The sequence below is a fragment of the Salmo salar genome, chromosome 10 (assembly GCF_965601325.2).
Source record: "Salmo salar chromosome 10, fSalSal1, whole genome shotgun sequence".
Lineage (NCBI taxonomy): Eukaryota > Metazoa > Chordata > Actinopteri > Salmoniformes > Salmonidae > Salmo > Salmo salar.
In genome coordinates this window covers 88,737,492-88,759,920 of record NC_138300.1, presented here as the reverse complement: position 1 = coordinate 88,759,920, position 22,429 = coordinate 88,737,492, and the positions used below count along the sequence as shown (strand labels likewise).

The window sequence follows — 22,429 nt, the reverse complement described above, 5'->3', positions numbered from 1 at the left end:
TTCAACCCTCATGTCTAGTCTTTGAGATCAGGCTGGCCAGTTGTCTCTCCCTTCAGACATTTGGTAAGTTATTCAGCCTAAATACATTTATTTGAGCAAATGCCTCACAGCTTTACCCTTCTGCATTCACTGTTTCTCTTACAATGTATATGGCTATTTTTAGTTTTCAGTCCATGTCTACTCACCCCAACAAAACAGCTCATAAATGTATGGTAAGAACAAAGACGGCAACATACAGAATAAGAAAATTAAGTATTGTTTATGACAAACACATTGCCCTTTTAACTTTACCAGCCTGTGGAGATCAAATACACACCCTGTCTTTCAAGTAACTGTGAGATACCCACAAAATGCCTGTACCCTCACTGGTGATACCACAGCATTTCCCTTCTCATAGAAATCTGAAAATATATATATTTTTTAAACCAAACATCAGGTACTGACATCCATTGCATTTTGTTGAGAATAAACAAAAGGGGACTTGGAGACAGACCAAAGTTTTACCTCACTGGTAGAATACACTGACAAACATATCCAAAAAGAGTTGAATATTACTATTATACAGGGGTGGGAATTGCCAGGATCCTCACGATATGATGCTGATACAATATGTCTTGCGATTCTATGTGTATTGCAATTCAATACTGTGATTTTATTGCGATTCCATGGTCCAAACATTGCTCACCATATGTCTGCTGCAGAGAGATGAGAGAGCATGAGAAAACAAGTTTTGATCAGTAATATAAAAGTGCTGAAATCAAATTGGCTTCCTATTTAAAAAGATGGAAAATAAGCTATTAAGGAAAAACACTGAGTTTTGGTGCAGTTATAGCCAACTTTAAAGCCAACTAGTGCAAAAATAATATTGCGATATTGTCAAACCAATACGATATATTGTAAAATATAATATCCCAAAATGTAACTATCGATTTTCCCCCCATCACTACTGTTATACAAAACCGAAGTTATACACAACTGAAGCAAATTAATTTATTCATAAGACAGGTCACTCACTCTTCTGTTTGTGGTAATGAGGAAGTGATTCAGTAGCAACTATACCTGACAGCTTAGTGTACAGTGACCTCTGGTGGCCATAGCTGGTGTCTGGGGTCTTATCCTATTGACCAACAATGAACTCCAGGTTTGCTATGTGTTACCATTACAAGGTAGTGACTTGCAAAAGAGAATGGCCAGGGTGTGCCAGATCATTGAGTAACATGGGTAATTGTCTCTTCTGGCATCCGAGTCAGTCTGGGACTCTTCCGAAGATACAATGGCTATATCCTCAGTGAGTGTAGTGGACATTCAGTACTGGAAGATAAGGGGCAGCCAGACTGATGTGTAGCAGGTAAGGAATATAATTTACTCATATTTTAGATAAAATATTAATATATCATTAACCTCAGCACAGGAGAGTGCTAGGACAGGGCACTGGATCCTCCAGACCCTGCCAACCTGCTACTAAAACACTGTTTTGTGATTCACTGGAACAATTTGGCAGATTGAAGTTCCACTGGTTAAAAAAAAACACTTCTTTATGGGCTGCTGTATTTTTCGTAGTTGTCCACATAAAACCATATCTACACATGTCACAATTTTCATATTTGCTCAATCAATTAAACTGTAATTATATTACAACATGAACAAAATAACTTTTCCTTCAGCAGTTATAACAGCAATTTCAACACAATTTTGGTTTCACACTTTAAAGACTTAAGTACTCAGAACAAATATGTGCACATCATATGCCAGCTGGACAATTTCTCCCCACATTCCATGGTTTCACTTGAAAGCAAACTATTTAGAAATGTCATAGAAGCGCATTTGTGCTAGTGGATATGTTCCATGGACACTGTTGAACTTAAACAAAATGTGGAGAAAATGGAGACTGATGCCTTCCAAACAAATAGCCATCTGCAGTGCAGTTGATCATCGTCTTTAATAAAAAAACATCTCAGTTTTCCGTACATAGGCCTACTCTTGTCGCCGTCATTCGACAGACTTGACTTGTAAGTGTATCTGTGTGTGAGTGGCTGAGTACTGTATGTGAGCTTGGTTTCATCCCAGCAGAAGGCCTGACAGTGCGTTCAGGTCCCTCATGTAGGGGTTGTCACACAGGATACGGTCAATGCGCTGTTTCTGGTTGGGGAAGATATCGTACATCTTCCTTTTGAGCTCTATGGTTTCCGAGGGTGACCGCTGGGGAGGGGGGGAGGGTGTTGGGGGAAGGGGGTGCGACCGCTGGAGAGGGGGTGAGGGTGTAGGGCATGGGGGGTGCCACCCAGGGGGCCCAGAGTGCGGCCATTGAGAGGTTGGCCTCATCAAGGGGGTAGCTGAGGGATGGGGGGTAGCTGAGGGGCAGGGAGCAGACTGCAGAGCTTGGACATGCTGCGGGGTGGCTTGGGGGTCCGGCCTCAGAAGAGCTGCGACTGGGCTCCGTCTGTGAGAGAGACACGTTTGGTCAATATTCACACATGCATGCAATGCACGCACACATTGCAGTCAGGACATAGTGTATGAACAATTCTACCATCTCCTTTCTTTCACACACCTGTTGTCCTTCTGTAAGAAAACATCCAGGTGGGGGCCATGTTTCCCCAGGGGGTCATCTGGTATCATAAAGTGGTCCTCCACAAAGGTAAACTGCAAAAGCCTTGAAAAAGGGGACAATCAGTGTTAGGGGAGAAGGCTTCTTAACATAACGTGTCCATGGATTATGATTATATATATATATATATATATATATATATATATATATATATATATATATATATATATATATATATATAAAGGCCTTCACCTCTCCTGGATGATCTTCATCCATGCCTGTGATGTATTTACAAAGTCCCGCAGGTTGTCATTGGTGATGATAATCCCTCCTGTTTTCTCTGCCAGATGGAGCAGAAACCTGCAGGTGAGAGAGTGATAAGACTGAGTCAGCTGACAGTGAGTCAGTATGGATGAGGTGGCAGTAGAGAATGTGGGCAAGGCTCACTTTGCCGAGTGGCAAAGCGGTCTAAGGCACTGCATCTCAGTGCAAGAGGCATCACTACAGTCCCTGGTTCGAATCCAGGTTGTATCACAGGGGGCGGCGCACAATTGGCCCAGCGTCGTCCGGGGTAGGCCGTCATTGTAAATAAGAATTTGTTCTGACTTGCCTAGTTAAATAAAGGTTCAATAAAAAAATCTAAATAAAAAGGTGAGCAAAGACCACCATCATGTTAGCAAAAAAAACATTTTCACTTCAATCAGTGTAGATGAAGGAGAGGAGGCAGGTTAAAGAAGGATTTTTAAGCCTCGAGACAATTGACACATGGATTGTGTATGTGTGCGCTTCAGAGGGCGAATGGGCAAGACAAAAGATTTAAGTACCTTTGAATAGGGTATGGCGCACCGGTTTGTGTCAAGAACTACAACACTGCTGGGGTTTTCACACTCAACAGTTTCCTGTGTGTATCAAGAATGATCCACCACCCAAAGGACATCCAGCCAATTTAACACAACTGTGGGAATCATTGGAGTCAACATGGGCCAGCATCCCTGTGGAATGCTTTTGACACCTTGTAGAGTCCACATGACATGTGACTGGGGACTAAAATAAACTTCATAATAATGTGACAGCTGAAATTAAGAACGCAATGTTCTTTATTGCCTAACGTATTGCACAAGTTGACTGCAAGCATTTACTTAAAAAGTAGCTACAAATATTAAACTTCATAAAAAATGTTTTTTTTTCTTCTTCCAAATACCCCAGTATATGGTATACTGCCCGAGCCTAGAAGGCAGTATACCGGGTTGAATATACAGAGGGTGGGCAGGCTGTATGACGAGGTGAGATGCGTGACTTAGCAGTACCTGTCATCATGTGAGGAAATCCTCTTTCCACAGACCTCTCTGGAAGGAGTGAAGGAGAGCAGACGCAGGTCTTCCAGTTGATTCAGGTAATGTTGTTCTGTTGAGACACGTGAAGCAAATACACACATTTACACCGTGATGACCTGTCATTCAGGGCAGATCAGAAATACAGTGTAGACATTGTTAATGTTGTAAATGACTATTGTAGCTGGAAATGGAAGATTTTTATGGAATATCTACAGCGATGGACATTAGACCGGTGGAAATCTGTCCTTTGGTCTGATGAGTTCAAATGTAAGATTTTTGGTTCCAACCGCCGTGTCTTAGTGAGACACAGAATAGGTGTACGGATGATCTCCGCATGTGTGGTTCCCACCGTGAAGCATGGAGTAGGAGGTGTGATGGTGCTTTGCTGGTGACACTGTCTGTGATTTATTTGGAATTCAAGGCACACTTAACCAGCAAGGCTATCACAGCATTCTGCAGAGATAAGCCATCCCATCTGGTTTGCACTTAGTAGGACTATCATTTGTTTTTCAACAGGAAAATGACCCAACACACCTCCAGGCTGTTTAAGGGCTATTTGACCAAGAAGGAGATTGATGGAGTGCTGCATCAGATGACCTGGCCTCCACACAACCAACCTCAAACCAATTGAGATGGTTTGGGATGAGTTGGACCACAAAAGAAAAGCAGCCAACATGTGCTCAGCATATGTGGGAATTTCTTCAAGACTGTTGGAAAAGCATTCCAGGTGAAGCTGATTGAGAGAATGACAAGAGTGTGCAAAGCTGTCATCAAGGCTACTTTGAAGAATCTAAAATATATTTTGATTTAACACTTTTTGGTTACTACATGATTCCATGTGTTATTTCATAGTTTATGTAGAAAATAGTAAAAAATAAATAAAAACCCTTGAATGAGTAGGTGTGTCCATTACCTCGCTCATTAAGGTCTTAAATCAAAATGACAGATTGCCTCTTATCCGCTCGTCGTCCCCTTATGCCATAGTTTGTACATCTCAATTGTCAGTAGAAGCCACATTTGTTTCAGCAAGTTAGCCATTTCAGCTGTTAAAAATAAAAGGCTGTAAATGAGGCTGAATGAACTGTTTTGCTGCCAGACAAGGCTCCACTGATAGCCAGGTGTAGCAGTGGTAAGGATTCACTCCACGGTGCTGAAAAGAAAGCTCTGCTGTTGGGACAGCTTTATGTAGGCCCCAACAGTGTGTGGGCACCGTTTGTCACTATTATAGTGCAATTAATGTATTGTTTAGTGTTGTATCTTTGCTGGCATGCGTTAGAAACATTTTTGTGAGTTTGCCCCACCAAGATTTACATGCTAAAATCACCACTGCATTTAAACATATTATAACTATTCAAACATGAATCCTCCCAACTATTTTCCAATCGTCTTTCAACTGATCAAAGCCTTGGATGGCTTTCCTACCGGTACATTTCATGTACATTTTTTACCACCCAAAACCAGAAGGATGAGATTTAGCTCAGGTTGAGGTGGCCTGTGCTGTGGCATGTCTGTTCTGACCTGTGGTATAGCGGTCTCTCTTCTGCCTCCACTGAGGCACAAAGACGGTGATCTCCCGGTGGCCCCGACTCCAAAAGGCCTCAACAGCAATGGCTATCCCCCGGCAGGAGAAGAAGCGGTGGAGACCGTGCCTAAAGAGGAGCAGGAGGAAGACATGGAGGAAGGGTTATTTAGCAGTGATTAGGTTTAAGACTGCCTTATAACTAATACATCAAGTGATTGTTGTATTTCAGATTGACAAACTGATGACTGCCTTCAAACGATATTGTCACAAATGCCAAGCGTCGGCTGGAGTGGTGTAAAGCTCGCTGCCATTGTACTCTGGAGCAGTGGAAACGCGTTCTCTGGCGTGATGAATCACGCTTCACCATCTAGCAGTCTAACGGACAAATCTGGGTTTGGCGGATGCCAGGAGAACACTACCTGTTGGAGGAGGAATAATGTTCTGGGGCTGTTTTTCATGGTTCGGGGTAGTCCCCTTAGTTCCAATGAAGGTAAATCTTAACACTACAGCGTACAATGACATTCTAAACGATTCTGTGCTTCCAACTTTGTGGCAACAGTTTGGGGAAGGCATGACAATTTCCCTGTGTACAAAGCAAGGTCCATACAGATATGGTTTGTCGAGATCGGTGTGGAAGAACTTGACTGGCCTGCACAGAGCCCTGACGTCAACCCCATCAAACACCTTTGGGATTGGAACGCCGACTGCGAGCCAAGGCCTATTCACCCAAACATCAGTGCCGACCTCACTAATGCTCTAGTGGCTGAATGGTAGCAAGTCCCTGCAGCAATGTTCTAACATCTGGTGGAAAGCCTTCCCAGAAGAGTAGAGGCTGTTATAGCAGGAAAGCGGGGATCAACACCGTATTAATGCCCATGATTTTGGAATGAGATGTTCGACAAGCATGTACTGTATGAGGTAAATCCATTTGAATCACTTTTTGACAGCATCCCTTTTGATTTAAACAAAACTTTCAATACACGTTTGCCCATAGAAGAAGTGGTCAGAAAGTGACATTTTTGACATGAATGCCAAAACTTGCAGGAGATAAAGCTGCTGACCCATTTGTCATACCCCACCATACCATGAAAAGATAAACGGAAAAGATAAACGGTTGAGTGTATCATTTAAATGCGTACAAACAGTGTTGTCAAATTACTTGTTTATTTCTTAAGAAAAAAAACATCAATTGTAATTTTTAAACCATTAACATCAATGATCTAAAAATGCGTAAACTCAGATTTTCTTATTTTTGCGTACACTACCGTTTAAAAGTTTGGGGTCACTTAGAAATGTCCTTGTTTTTTAAATTAAAGCACATTTTTTGTCCATTAAAATAAAATAAAATTGATCAGAAATACAGTGTAGACACTGTTAATGTTGTAAATGACTATTGTAGCTGGAAACGTCTGATTTTTAAAGGAATATCTACATAGGCGTACAGCGGCCCATTATCAGCAACCACCACTCCTGTGTTCCAATGGCATGTTGTGTTGGTTTTTTTTCTTACTTTTTTTAAGGGGTGGATCAGCTTAATATTGCAGAAAGATTGTTGCTTCAATGTAATTGTCTGTATCATTTACAATCCCCCATATATATTTTTTTGTAAATATATATATCCATATACATACCTATATAGACATATATACTTTTTTTTTTGAATATACACCTTTATTATTCCCCGCAAACCCTACCACCCTTCCCCCAATTGGAGTAAACTAATAAACAATAAGACTTAGGCTTCTACCTTCAGTTTATACATCTTATACACATTTTACAGACACAATCTATTTTACAATAGTTATATTTAGTTTGTTTTTAGTCCTTCCTCTATTTCTGATATCCATCCAGTTTGATTTCTATTTGTAACTGTGCTATTTCACAAAATTTCGGAACATATATACATTTTACAGACCCCGTATGTTTTACATTGGTTATCTTGTTATTAGTCCCAGCCTTCAGCTCCATTCAACCCCTCAACACCATCCATTTTGGATTTCTATTTGCCATATATTTTTCAACTGTGCTGTGATACTTGACAAAAGTACTGAACCTTTCTATTCTCATAGCTTTCACAGATAGTAAATTAAAAATATATATTTTTCTAAAATAATTATTATATTATTGATTGATTGACTGTGGCTTTTCAAATCAGCCAGTATTGCTATCTGCAGTGTTAGTTCTAGGCAAATGTTGCAATTCTTCAGCCATTCCTGGACCAGTGACTAAAAACGAGCTACATACAGTGGGGGAAAAAAGTATTTGATCCCCTGCTGATTTTGTACGTTTGCCCACTGATAAAGAAAGGATCAGTCTATAATTTTAATGGTAGGTTTATTTGAACAGTGAGAGACAGAATAACAAAAATATCCAAAAATGTTATAAATTGATTTGCATTTTAATGAGGGAAATAAGTATTTGACCCCCTCTCAATCAGAAAGATTTCTGGCTCCCAGGTGTCTTTTATACAGGTAACGAGCTGAGATTAGGAGCACACTCTTAAAGGGAGTGCTCCTAACCACAGCTTGTTACCTGTAAAAAAGACACCTGTCCACAGAAGCAATCAATCAATCAGATTCCAAACTCTCCACCATGGTCAAGACCAAAGAGCTCTCCAAGGATGTCAGGGACAAGATTGTAGACCTACACAAGGCTGGAATGGGCTACAAGACCATCGCCAAGCAGCTTGGTGAGAAGGTGACAACATTTGATACGATTATTTGCAAATGGAACAAACACAAAAGAACTGTCAATACCCCTCAGCCTGGGGCTCCATGCAAGATCTCACCTTGTGGGGTTGCAATGATCATCAGAACGGTGAGGAATCAGCCCAGAACTATCTTGTCAATGATCTCAAGGCAGCTGGGACCATAGTCACCAAGAAAACAATTGGTAACACACTACGCCGTGAAGGACTGAAATCCTGCAGCGCCCGCAAGGTCCCCCTTCTCAAGAAAGCACATATACATGCCCGTCTGAAGTTTGCCAATGAACATCTGAATGATTCAGAGGACAACTGGTGAAAGTGTTGTGGTCAGATGAGACCAAAAATGGAGCTCTTCGGCATCAACTCAACTCGCCGTGTTTGGAGGAGGAGGAATGCTGCCTATGACCCCAAGAACACCATCTCCACCGTCAAACATGGAGGTGGAAACATTATGCTTTGGGGGTGTTTTTCTGCTAAGGGGACAGGACAACTTCACCGCATCAAAGGGACGATGGACGGGGCCATGTACCGTCAAATCTTGGGTGAGAACCTCCTTCCCTCAGCATTGAAAATGGGTCGTGGATGGGTATTCCAGCATGACAATGACCCAAAACACACGGCCAAGGCAACAAAGGAGTGGCTCAAGAAGAAGCACATTAAGGTCCTGGAGTGGCCTAGCCAGTCTCCAGACCTTAATCCCATAGAAAATCTGTGGAGGGAGCTGAAGGTTCGAGTTGCCAAACGTCAGCCTCGAAACCTTAACCTCTCTGGACTCAACAGCAAGTGTAATCCCGTGGCGCGATATTCAAATACCTTAGAAATGCTATTACTTCAATTTCTCAAACATATGACTATTTTACACCATTTTAAAGACAAGACTCTCGTTAATCTAACCACACTGTCCGATTTCAAAAAGGCTTTACAACGAAAGCAAAACATTAGATTATGTCAGCAGAGTACCCAGCCAGAAATAATCAGACACCCATTTTTCAAGCTAGCATATAATGTCACATAAACCCAAACCACAGCTAAATGCATCACTAACCTTTGATGATCTTCATCAGATGACAATCCTAGGACATTATGTTATACAATACATGCATGTTTTGTTCAATCAAGTTCATATTTATATCAAAAAAACAGCTTTTTACATTAGCATGTGACTAGCATGTGACTAGCATTCCCACCGAACACTTCCGGTGAATTCACTAAATTACTCACGATAAACGTTCACAAAAAAACGTAACAATTATTTTAAGAATTATAGATACAGAACTCCTTTATGCACTCGCTATGTCTGATTTTAAAATAGCTTTTCGGTGAAAGCACATTTTGCAATATTCTGAGTCGATAGCCCGGCCATCACAGGCTAGCTATTTTGACACCCACCAAGTGTGGTACTCACCAAACTCCGATTTACTATTAGAAAAGTTTGATTACCTTTGCTGTTCTACGTCAGAATGCACTCCCAGGACTTCTACTTCAATAACAAATGTTGGTTTGGTTCCAAATAATCCATAGTTATATCCAAATAGCGGCGTTTTGTTCGTGCGTTCAAGACACTATCCGAAGGGTAAAGAAGGGTGACGCGCCCGACGCGTTTCGTGACAAAACAATTCAAAATATTCCATTACCGTACTTCGAAGCATGTCAAACGCTGTTTAAAATCAATTTTTATGCTATTTTTCTCGGAAAAAAGCGATAATATTCCGACCGGGAGTCGTTTTCGTTCAAAGAGAGAGAAAGTAAACATGGTGTCGGCTCGTGCACGCGCCTCCAGTCTCATTGTCCTCAGATCGACCATTATCCAAATGCGCTAATGTTTTTCAGCCATGGCCTGCAAAGCCACCATTCATCGTTCTGGCGCCTTCTGAGAGCCTATGGGAGCGTTAGAAAATGTCACGTTATGCCAGAGATCCCCTGTTTTGGTTAGATATGATCAAGAAGGCCATGAAATGGTCAGAGAGAGCGCTTCCTGTTTGGAATCTTCTCAGGTTTTGGCCTGCCAAATGAGTTCTGTTATACTCACAGACACCATTCAAACAGTTTTAGAAACTTTAGGGTGTTTTCTATCCAAATCAAACAATTATATGCATATTCTAGTTACTGGGCAGTAGTAACCAGATTAAATCGGGTACGTTTTTTATCCGGCCGTGCAAATACTGCCCCCTATCCCCAACAGGTTCATGACTTGGAGAAGATCTGCAAAGAGGAGTGGGACAAAATCCCTCCTGAGATGTGTGCAAACCTGGTGGCCAACTACAAGAAACATCTGACCTCTGTGATTGCCAACAAGGGTTTTGCCAACAAGTACTAAGTCATGTTTTGCAGAGGGGTCAAATACTTATTTCCCTCATTAAAATGCAAATCATTTTATAACATTTTTGACATGCGTTTTTCTGGATTTTTTTGTTGTTATTCTCTCTCTCACTGTTCAAATAAACCTACCATTAAAATTATAGACTGATCATTTCTTTGTAAGTGGGCAAACGTACAAAATCAGCAGGGGATCAAATACTTTTTTCCCCCACTGTATGGACAATACCAAAATAAATGATCTAATGACTCTGCCTCCTCACAGCAAAATTTGCAGAGCTGGGAAGATTGTATCCCCCTATATATATATATATATATATATATAACATTCTCTTGGTTGCAAGAATATTGTATAGTAATTTAAATTGATTTTTTTTTTGTTTTGAATCTAGCGTTGTTTTGCGTATCAATTCATAAACCATGTGCCATGGAATGGATACACCGAAAATCTCTTCCCAACTATTTTGCAATTTATATGGCACAGCTGTCAGTTTTTTGGTCCTTAAATGAAAGTGGTATATATTTTTTTTAATGACACTTTTCTTTAATCATTTATGTTCTTTAATACAGGGCCGACATACAAGTTCTTACTTTTTTCCCCTTCTACTTGCCTCTTCCATTTTTGTGGTAATGCTGCAAGTAGTTTTCCCAGCCTTAAAAGAAGTTCCTCCTCTGTAATTTGGCCTTCACATGAGTCTTTCTGTACAGATGTTAATTTTACATTATTATTAGGAAAAAAATCCATACAATTTGTTTCAGTTAGTGGAGATGGAGAAGACAAACAAAAACATTCTTTAAGTACTTTACTTCCTCTTTCAAAATATCATTCGGTGAATCATGCGTGACTCCATCATTTGTAACAAGTTTCAACACGTTTTCTTTGGTAGCATTTCTATATTGAAGATTGAAACAGAATTTGGCATGTTGTGTTAGCTAATCCAAGTTTATCATTTTAAAAGTCTAATTGATCATTAGAAAACCCTTTTGCAATTATTTTAGCACAGATGAAAACTGTTATGCTGATTAAAGAAGCAATAAAACTGGCCTTCTTCAGACTAGTTGAGTATCTGGAGCATCAGCATTTGTGGGTGTCGATTACATGCTCAAAATGGCCATAAAAAAATAACTTTCTTCTGAAACTCGTCAGTCTATTCTTGTTCTGAGAAATGAAAGCTAGTCCATGCGAAAAATTGCCAAGAAACTGAAGATCCCATACAACGCTGTGTACCACTCCCTTCACAGGACAGCGCAAACTGGCTCTAACCAGAATAGAAAAAGGAGTGGGAGGCCCCAGTGCACAACTGAGCAAGAGGACAAGTACATTAGAGTGTCTAGTTTGAGAAACAGACGCCTCACAAGACTGTCCAGGTGGCTGGTCTCAGATGATCCCACAGGTGAAGAAACCGGATGTGGAGGTCCTGGGCTGGCGCGGTTACATGTGGTCTGCGGTTGTGAGGCCGGTTGGACGTACTGCCAAATTCTCTAAAACGACATTGGAGGCAGCTTATGGTAGAGAAGTTAACATTCAATTCTCTGACAACAGCTCTGTTTTTCATTCCTGTAGTCAGCATGCCAATTGCATGCTCCCTCAAAACTTGAGACATCTGTGGCATTGAGTTGTGTGACAAAAATGCACATTTGAGTGGCCATTTATTGTCCCCAGCACAAGGTGCACCTGTGTAATGATCATGCTGTTTAATCGGCTTCTTGATATGCCACACCTGTCAGGTGGATGGATTATCTTGGCAATGGAGAAATGCTCACCAACAGGCATGTAAACAAATTTGTGCACCATACTTCAGAGAAATACGCTTTTTGTGCGCATGGAACCTTTCTGGGATCTTTTATTTCAGCTTATGAAACATGGGAACAACACTTTATATGTTGCATTTATATTTAATGTTCAGTATAATTACTAACACAAAGATGACCGCCAGTCCACCCACGATCAAATGTCCACTTAAATGGTAATGTCTATTCTATTATCTATATTTCTAGCTACAACCTATCAATAGGTTTCCTATGGAGGACTGACAGTATGATTTAAAACAACAGATATTCCTATTCAAGTCAATAGAATCATTCCATGACATTTCAGAAAGCCATGACGCTCACCATCTCAGATTGTTCTGAAATTGTTTCTGTAGTTAATCTGCCGTCTATGTTTTTAACAGGGGAAGAAACCCATCAACAGATTCACAGGGAATACATTACATAGTATGGAAAAGCAATACTCCAAGCAACAGCTTAATTCTACTTGTCAAACATAGAGAATTGATACTGTATACTGGTTGTTGGGGTGGGATTGGCATGGGGGGGTTCGTGAGTGGCTGCTGATTTTTTCCCCAGGATTCCTCATGTCTTACTCATTGGTCGGAACAAGTTTGGTCCAAATCGGATGTTGGGTACTATATTTATTGAATATTTTCTGAATCCTATAAATAAAGAAATTGCCAATTTGGGTGCAATCAATTAGCTTAATTTCTCAGAGATCAAATTATATTTTAACAAAATATTTTCAGGTAAGCTAGTTGTATATGTTACTAACTACAGAAACTATTTCAGAATAAGCGGACCTCCCACCATCTTTGTGGTACCATTTGAATGTTGAAAATTGTATTCCCATTTTAGTACATTTATCAACCAAGGCATGACACCCACCCTGTATTCAAGAGCATGCTGTGTCTGAACCGATGGCGGGCGTAACACAAAAACCTTATATCAGGGATGGGCAACTTTATAACTAATTTCATGCAATTCTACACATTTGCCAGAGGGTGGAGGCAAATGTTTGCAGTTAACGGATGATCAATGGGCCCCACCCCAGGTGGGTAATTCGACCATGCTTACTACAAGTTTAGATAGCTGGCCGCGGGGCCTACAAAAGGGGGTTGGGCCCATGGGCCGCCAGTTGCCAATTCCTGCCTTAGATTATGTAAAATAGGGTCTAAACTACAACATGCGAATATGAAAAAAGATAGATAATTGACATTAAATGGTAAAAAAAAGACTTCATTTTTATGCAAAACCTTTTTTTCCAGAAATTATTTTAAATGACAACCCCGTTTGTAAGCTTTTAAATAAAATCAATCTCAGCCGGTTTTCTTTTCCAGTGATGAAGACGTGGCTGTCTCAGGGTATGGTGGGGTATGCAAAATGGTCAACTTTGAGCACCCTTATCTCTTGAATGTTTTGTCATTCAGGTCCAAAAATGTCACTTTCTGAGAGTTGTACAATTATACTTCAAATTCTACCCCGAGTTGTTGATCCTTCACAATACATTAATCAAATTACTAGGGATGCACGATATAAATCGGTGAACATATAGGAATCGGACGATATTAGCTAAAAAATGGCAACATCGGTATTGGCCAATGTCTAGTTTAACGCCCGATGTGCAAAAACGATGTCAAAGCTGACGTGCATACCTATATAACGAAGGTACATGATGTAATGACGCCTTGTAAAATTTTGCCCTATAAGTGCAACACAGCATTCCTAAACTAGCCCACAATGTCTGCTGTGTGGATCAAGCAGTCATCAAGTCAGGCAGTCATTTGAAAGAGTAACAAAATTTCAGCGAGACAACTCAAAGGCGAAATCCATTAAAGCCAAGATAATGGAATTCATTGCCCTTGACAATTAACTGTTCTGTCGTGAGTGATGTTGGCTTTTGCCGACTGGTCGAGCACCGGTTAACATTACCAAGTGTGCTATTTTTCAGATGTTGCTCTACCAGAGTTACACAGTAATAGCACTGCTATTAGCCTCACGACATACATACTATGGAACGCCGATTGGGTCTTTGCGTGTCTTAAAAGATACAGTAGCACTGTTTAAGCTGTACAAAAAAAGTCAGCAAACACCGGCCACGAACGATGTGTTACAATACCGCGTTGGTAAAAAAGCATAATTTGTTCGATTGCAACTTCTGGGGTAGCTAGCTTTAGCTTGGTACCTAGCTAGCACCAATACAACTAGCCTTAAAACAATGACCAGTAAAAATTGCATTCATTTTCATTAATCTTAGCAATGATTTAGGAATCCTTATGAGGTAGTATTAGCTAGGTTGCCACTTGTTTTTCACCTATTGAAATTGAACTTCAGTTCATGAAAATAAATAGCTAGCCAGCTACTTAACCTCTCTAGCGTAGGGGGCAGTATTTTCACGGCCGGATGAAAAACGTACCCAAATTAAACGGCCTACTACTCGGGCCCAGGAACTAGAATATGCATATTATTAGTAGATTTGGATAGAAAACACTCTGAAGTGTCTAAAACTGTTTGAATGATGTCTGTGAGTATAACAGAACACATATGGCAGGCAAAAACCTGAGAAAAATCTAACCAGGAAGTGAGAATTCTGCTGCTTGTTGTCCTTTCAAGTCATTGCCTATCGAACACACAGTGACTTAGGGTTCTAGATGTCAACAGTATTTAGAAAGTTGTTTGAGGCGTCTATGATGAACAGAGAGCGAACAGAGGAAGTTGGCAGTTGTTGACTCAGGAAGGTACTGGCGTTCATTGGCGCGCATTCACGTGAGAGTTAGCTGTGTTCCAAAACGTTTTTCAAGACATTGCAATCGTCCGGTTGGAATATTATTGAAGTTCTAAGTGATAAAGGCCCTAAAGATTGATGCTATAAAACGTTAGACATGTTTGAACGAACGTAAATATAATTGTTTTGACTTTTCGCCGTGACATTTTCCGCACGCTTCCTACACTTGGAGTAGCTTACTGAACGCGCTAACAACAAGGAGCTATTTGGACATAAATTATGGACTTTATCGAACAAAGCAACATTTATTGTGGACCTGGGATTCCTGGAAGTGCCTTCTGATGAAGATCATCAAAGGTAAGTGAATATTTATAATGCTATTTATGATTTTAGATGACTCCAAAATGGTGGGTATCTGTATTGCCTAGTGTATTTTTCTGAGCGCAGTACTCAGATTATTGCAAAGTGTGCTTTCCTCGTGAAGCTTTTTTGAAATCTGTCACAGCATTTGCATAAAGGAGATGTTCATCTATAATTCTTTGAATAACAGTTTAATATTTTATCAACGTTTATGGTGAGTATTTTTGTAAATTGTTGTGCTGATTCACCGGCAGTATTGGAGGCAAAATATTTTCTGAACATCACGCGCCAATGTAAAATGGGGTTTATGGATATAAATATGAACTTTATCGAACAAAATAGGCATTTATTGTGTAACATGATGTCCTAGGAGTGTCATCTGATGAAGATCGTCAAAGGTTAGTGCATAATTTTAGCTGGTTTTCTGGTTTTTGTGACGCCTGTCCTTGCTAGGAAAATGGCTGTGTGCTTTTTCTTGTGTTGGAACTGTCCTAACATAATCTAACTTTATGCTTTCGCCATAAAGCCTTTTTGAAATCGGACAATGTGGTTATATTAACCTGTTGGGGCTAGGGGGCAGTATTTGCACGGCCGGATAAAAAACGTACCCGATTTAATCTGGTTACTACTCCTGCACAGTAACTAGAATATGCATATAATTATTGGCTTTGGATAGAAAACACCCTAAAGTTTCTAAAACTGTTTGAATGGTGTCTGTGAGTATAACAGAACTCATTTGGCAGGCCAAAACCTGAGAAGATTCCTTACAGGAAGTGGCCTGTCTGACCATTTCTTGCCCTCCTTGATCATCTCTAACAAATACAGGGGATCTCTGGTATGACGTGACACTTCCTACGGCTCCCATGGGCTCTCAGAAGGCGGGAAAAAGCTGAACGATGTAATTCCATCCCCAGGCTGAAACACATTAGCGCGTTTGGCAAGTGCTCTATCAGAGGGCCATTAGACTGAGGCTCGTGCATGAGGGGATAGCATGCTTTTACTTTCACTCTCTTTGTAATAAAAAACGATTTCCCGGTCGGAATATTATGGCATAAAAATTTATTTTAAACAGCGGTTGACATGCTTCGAAGTACGGTAATGGAATATTTTGATTTTTTTTGTCACGAAATGCGCCATGCTCGTCACCCTTATTTACCCTTTCGGATAGTGTCTTGAACACACAAACAAAACGCCGCTATTTGGATATAACAATGGATTATTTGGGACCAAACCAACATTTGTTATTGAAGTAGAAGTCCTGGGAGTGCATTCTGACGAAGAACAGCAAAGGTAATAACATTTTTCTTATAGTAAATCTGACTTTGGTGAGTGCTAAACTTGCTGGGTGTCTAAATAGCTAGCCCTGTGATGCCGGGCTATCTACTTAGAATATTGCAAAATGTGCTTTCACCGAAAAGCTATTTTAAAATCGGACATATCGAGTGCATAGAGGAGTTCTGTATCTATAATTCTTAAAATAATTGTTATGTTTTTTGTGAACGTTTATCGTGAGTAATTTAGTAAATTCACCGGCAGTGTTCGGTCGGAATGCTAGTCACATGCTAATGTAAAAAGCTGTTTTTTGATATAAATATGAACTTGATTGAACAAAACATGCATGTATTGTATAACATAATGTCCTAGGGTTGTCATCTGATGAAGATCATCAAAGGTTAGTGCTGCATTTAGCTGTGGTTTGGGTTTATGTGACATTATATGCTAGCTTGAAAAATGGGTGTCTGATTATTTCTGGCTGGGTACTCTGCTGACATAATTTAATGTTTTGCTTTTGTTGTAAAGCCTTTTTGAAATTGGACAGTGTGGTTAGATTAACGAGAGTCTTGTCTTTAAAATGGTGTAAAATAGTCATATGTTTGAAAAATTGAAGTTTTTGCATTTTTGAGGTATTTGAATATCGCGCCACGGGATTACACTGGCTGTTGAGTAGGTGGGACGCAAGCGTCCCACCTAGCCCATAGAGGTTAAGGAGACGTGTACCTTTAAAATGGTGTAAAATAGTCCTTTGTTTGAGAACTTTGAATTATGACATTTTGTGGTTTTGAATTTGGCGCTCTGATTTTTCACTGGCTGTTGAATCGTGTGAACCGTGGGTACCTGCCCAAGAGAGGTTAACCCTGTTTCCTAAAGCTAATGTTGTAAGCAGCCAACTAACATTTTACATTTTAGTCATTTAGCAGACGCTCTTATCCAGAGCGACTTACAGTAGTGAATGCATACATTTCATACAATTTCATACATTTTTATTTTTTTTAATTTTTTTTCCTGTGCTGGCCCCCCGTGGGAATCGAACCCACAACCCTGGTGTTGCAAACACCATGCTCTACCAACTGAGCTACAGGGAAGGCTAACGTTATCTGGCTAGTGAGGCTCGGTCGGACCGGGTTTTGTGTTGTTAAGCTAGCCACAATAAGGATTAGACACAATAGTGTAATTTGCAGTTTGCCTTCAAAATAAAAATATGTAATTGACAGTGATGCAAATGAATACGAATAGTAGAATTATGCCGTACTTTTATTTTGAAGGCTAACCGCAAAGTCCACTATTTTGGCTGAAAACTGTTATGCTGATTAAAGAAGCAATAAAACTGGCCTTCTTCAGACTAGTTGAGTATCTGGAGCATCAGCATTTGTGGGTGTCGATTACATGCTCAAAATGGCCATAAAAAAATAACTTTCTTCTGAAACTCGTCAGTCTATTCTTGTTCTGAGAAATGAAAGCTAGTCCATGCGAAAAATTGCCAAGAAACTGAAGATCCCATACAACGCTGTGTACCACTCCCTTCACAGGACAGCGCAAACTGGCTCTAACCAGAATAGAAAAAGGAGTGGGAGGCCCCAGTGCACAACTGAGCAAGAGGACAAGTACATTAGAGTGTCTAGTTTGAGAAACAGACGCCTCACAAGACTGTCCAGGTGGCTGGTCTCAGATGATCCCACAGGTGAAGAAACCGGATGTGGAGGTCCTGGGCTGGCGCGGTTACATGTGGTCTGCGGTTGTGAGGCCGGTTGGACGTACTGCCAAATTCTCTAAAACGACATTGGAGGCAGCTTATGGTAGAGAAGTTAACATTCAATTCTCTGACAACAGCTCTGTTTTTCATTCCTGTAGTCAGCATGCCAATTGCATGCTCCCTCAAAACTTGAGACATCTGTGGCATTGAGTTGTGTGACAAAAATGCACATTTGAGTGGCCATTTATTGTCCCCAGCACAAGGTGCACCTGTGTAATGATCATGCTGTTTAATCGGCTTCTTGATATGCCACACCTGTCAGGTGGATGGATTATCTTGGCAATGGAGAAATGCTCACCAACAGGCATGTAAACAAATTTGTGCACCATACTTCAGAGAAATACGCTTTTTGTGCGCATGGAACCTTTCTGGGATCTTTTATTTCAGCTTATGAAACATGGGAACAACACTTTATATGTTGCATTTATATTTAATGTTCAGTATAATTACTAACACAAAGATGACCGCCAGTCCACCCACGATCAAATGTCCACTTAAATGGTAATGTCTATTCTATTATCTATATTTCTAGCTACAACCTATCAATAGGTTTCCTATGGAGGACTGACAGTATGATTTAAAACAACAGATATTCCTATTCAAGTCAATAGAATCATTCCATGACATTTCAGAAAGCCATGACGCTCACCATCTCAGATTGTTCTGAAATTGTTTCTGTAGTTAATCTGCCGTCTATGTTTTTAACAGGGGAAGAAACCCATCAACAGATTCACAGGGAATACATTACATAGTATGGAAAAGCAATACTCCAAGCAACAGCTTAATTCTACTTGTCAAACATAGAGAATTGATACTGTATACTGGTTGTTGGGGTGGGATTGGCATGGGGGGGTTCGTGAGTGGCTGCTGATTTTTTCCCCAGGATTCCTCATGTCTTACTCATTGGTCGGAACAAGTTTGGTCCAAATCGGATGTTGGGTACTATATTTATTGAATATTTTCTGAATCCTATAAATAAAGAAATTGCCAATTTGGGTGCAATCAATTAGCTTAATTTCTCAGAGATCAAATTATATTTTAACAAAATATTTTCAGGTAAGCTAGTTGTATATGTTACTAACTACAGAAACTATTTCAGAATAAGCGGACCTCCCACCATCTTTGTGGTACCATTTGAATGTTGAAAATTGTATTCCCATTTTAGTACATTTATCAACCAAGGCATGACACCCACCCTGTATTCAAGAGCATGCTGTGTCTGAACCGATGGCGGGCGTAACACAAAAACCTTATATCAGGGATGGGCAACTTTATAACTAATTTCATGCAATTCTACACATTTGCCAGAGGGTGGAGGCAAATGTTTGCAGTTAACGGATGATCAATGGGCCCCACCCCAGGTGGGTAATTCGACCATGCTTACTACAAGTTTAGATAGCTGGCCGCGGGGCCTACAAAAGGGGGTTGGGCCCATGGGCCGCCAGTTGCCAATTCCTGCCTTAGATTATGTAAAATAGGGTCTAAACTACAACATGCGAATATGAAAAAAGATAGATAATTGACATTAAATGGTAAAAAAAAGACTTCATTTTTATGCAAAACCTTTTTTTCCAGAAATTATTTTAAATGACAACCCCGTTTGTAAGCTTTTAAATAAAATCAATCTCAGCCGGTTTTCTTTTCCAGTGATGAAGACGTGGCTGTCTCAGGGTATGGTGGGGTATGCAAAATGGTCAACTTTGAGCACCCTTATCTCTTGAATGTTTTGTCATTCAGGTCCAAAAATGTCACTTTCTGAGAGTTGTACAATTATACTTCAAATTCTACCCCGAGTTGTTGATCCTTCACAATACATTAATCAAATTACTAGGGATGCACGATATAAATCGGTGAACATATAGGAATCGGACGATATTAGCTAAAAAATGGCAACATCGGTATTGGCCAATGTCTAGTTTAACGCCCGATGTGCAAAAACGATGTCAAAGCTGACGTGCATACCTATATAACGAAGGTACATGATGTAATGACGCCTTGTAAAATTTTGCCCTATAAGTGCAACACAGCATTCCTAAACTAGCCCACAATGTCTGCTGTGTGGATCAAGCAGTCATCAAGTCAGGCAGTCATTTGAAAGAGTAACAAAATTTCAGCGAGACAACTCAAAGGCGAAATCCATTAAAGCCAAGATAATGGAATTCATTGCCCTTGACAATTAACTGTTCTGTCGTGAGTGATGTTGGCTTTTGCCGACTGGTCGAGCACCGGTTAACATTACCAAGTGTGCTATTTTTCAGATGTTGCTCTACCAGAGTTACACAGTAATAGCACTGCTATTAGCCTCACGACATACATACTATGGAACGCCGATTGGGTCTTTGCGTGTCTTAAAAGATACAGTAGCACTGTTTAAGCTGTACAAAAAAAGTCAGCAAACACCGGCCACGAACGATGTGTTACAATACCGCGTTGGTAAAAAAGCATAATTTGTTCGATTGCAACTTCTGGGGTAGCTAGCTTTAGCTTGGTACCTAGCTAGCACCAATACAACTAGCCTTAAAACAATGACCAGTAAAAATTGCATTCATTTTCATTAATCTTAGCAATGATTTAGGAATCCTTATGAGGTAGTATTAGCTAGGTTGCCACTTGTTTTTCACCTATTGAAATTGAACTTCAGTTCATGAAAATAAATAGCTAGCCAGCTACTTAACCTCTCTAGCGTAGGGGGCAGTATTTTCACGGCCGGATGAAAAACGTACCCAAATTAAACGGCCTACTACTCGGGCCCAGGAACTAGAATATGCATATTATTAGTAGATTTGGATAGAAAACACTCTGAAGTGTCTAAAACTGTTTGAATGATGTCTGTGAGTATAACAGAACACATATGGCAGGCAAAAACCTGAGAAAAATCTAACCAGGAAGTGAGAATTCTGCTGCTTGTTGTCCTTTCAAGTCATTGCCTATCGAACACACAGTGACTTAGGGTTCTAGATGTCAACAGTATTTAGAAAGTTGTTTGAGGCGTCTATGATGAACAGAGAGCGAACAGAGGAAGTTGGCAGTTGTTGACTCAGGAAGGTACTGGCGTTCATTGGCGCGCATTCACGTGAGAGTTAGCTGTGTTCCAAAACGTTTTTCAAGACATTGCAATCGTCCGGTTGGAATATTATTGAAGTTCTAAGTGATAAAGGCCCTAAAGATTGATGCTATAAAACGTTAGACATGTTTGAACGAACGTAAATATAATTGTTTTGACTTTTCGCCGTGACATTTTCCGCACGCTTCCTACACTTGGAGTAGCTTACTGAACGCGCTAACAACAAGGAGCTATTTGGACATAAATTATGGACTTTATCGAACAAAGCAACATTTATTGTGGACCTGGGATTCCTGGAAGTGCCTTCTGATGAAGATCATCAAAGGTAAGTGAATATTTATAATGCTATTTATGATTTTAGATGACTCCAAAATGGTGGGTATCTGTATTGCCTAGTGTATTTTTCTGAGCGCAGTACTCAGATTATTGCAAAGTGTGCTTTCCTCGTGAAGCTTTTTTGAAATCTGTCACAGCGTTTGCATAAAGGAGATGTTCATCTATAATTCTTTGAATAACAGTTTAATATTTTATCAACGTTTATGGTGAGTATTTTTGTAAATTGTTGTGCTGATTCACCGGCAGTATTGGAGGCAAAATATTTTCTGAACATCACGCGCCAATGTAAAATGGGGTTTATGGATATAAATATGAACTTTATCGAACAAAATAGGCATTTATTGTGTAACATGATGTCCTAGGAGTGTCATCTGATGAAGATCGTCAAAGGTTAGTGCATAATTTTAGCTGGTTTTCTGGTTTTTGTGACGCCTGTCCTTGCTAGGAAAATGGCTGTGTGCTTTTTCTTGTGTTGGAACTGTCCTAACATAATCTAACTTTATGCTTTCGCCATAAAGCCTTTTTGAAATCGGACAATGTGGTTATATTAACCTGTTGGGGCTAGGGGGCAGTATTTGCACGGCCGGATAAAAAACGTACCCGATTTAATCTGGTTACTACTCCTGCACAGTAACTAGAATATGCATATAATTATTGGCTTTGGATAGAAAACACCCTAAAGTTTCTAAAACTGTTTGAATGGTGTCTGTGAG

The 22,429-nt window shown here is 40.1% G+C and overlaps 1 protein-coding gene across 1 annotated transcript in view; it reads right to left on the bottom strand.

The window, feature by feature from the left end:
• Nucleotides 1–240: 240 nt before the first annotated feature.
• The window catches only part of LOC106560863 (NEDD4-binding protein 1), a 34,455-nt gene continuing 12,266 nt past the window's right edge, over nucleotides 241–22,429 (bottom strand). The window contains exons 3-7 of the mRNA XM_014124247.3: nucleotides 5,401–5,531; nucleotides 3,856–3,952; nucleotides 2,801–2,908; nucleotides 2,552–2,653; nucleotides 241–2,440 (exon numbers count right to left, since the gene is read on the bottom strand). Coding sequence (XP_013979722.3) covers nucleotides 2,059–2,440; nucleotides 2,552–2,653; nucleotides 2,801–2,908; nucleotides 3,856–3,952; nucleotides 5,401–5,531 — 820 coding nt within the window. The 3' untranslated portion in view covers nucleotides 241–2,058. The remainder of the gene's footprint in view (nucleotides 2,441–2,551; nucleotides 2,654–2,800; nucleotides 2,909–3,855; nucleotides 3,953–5,400; nucleotides 5,532–22,429) is intronic.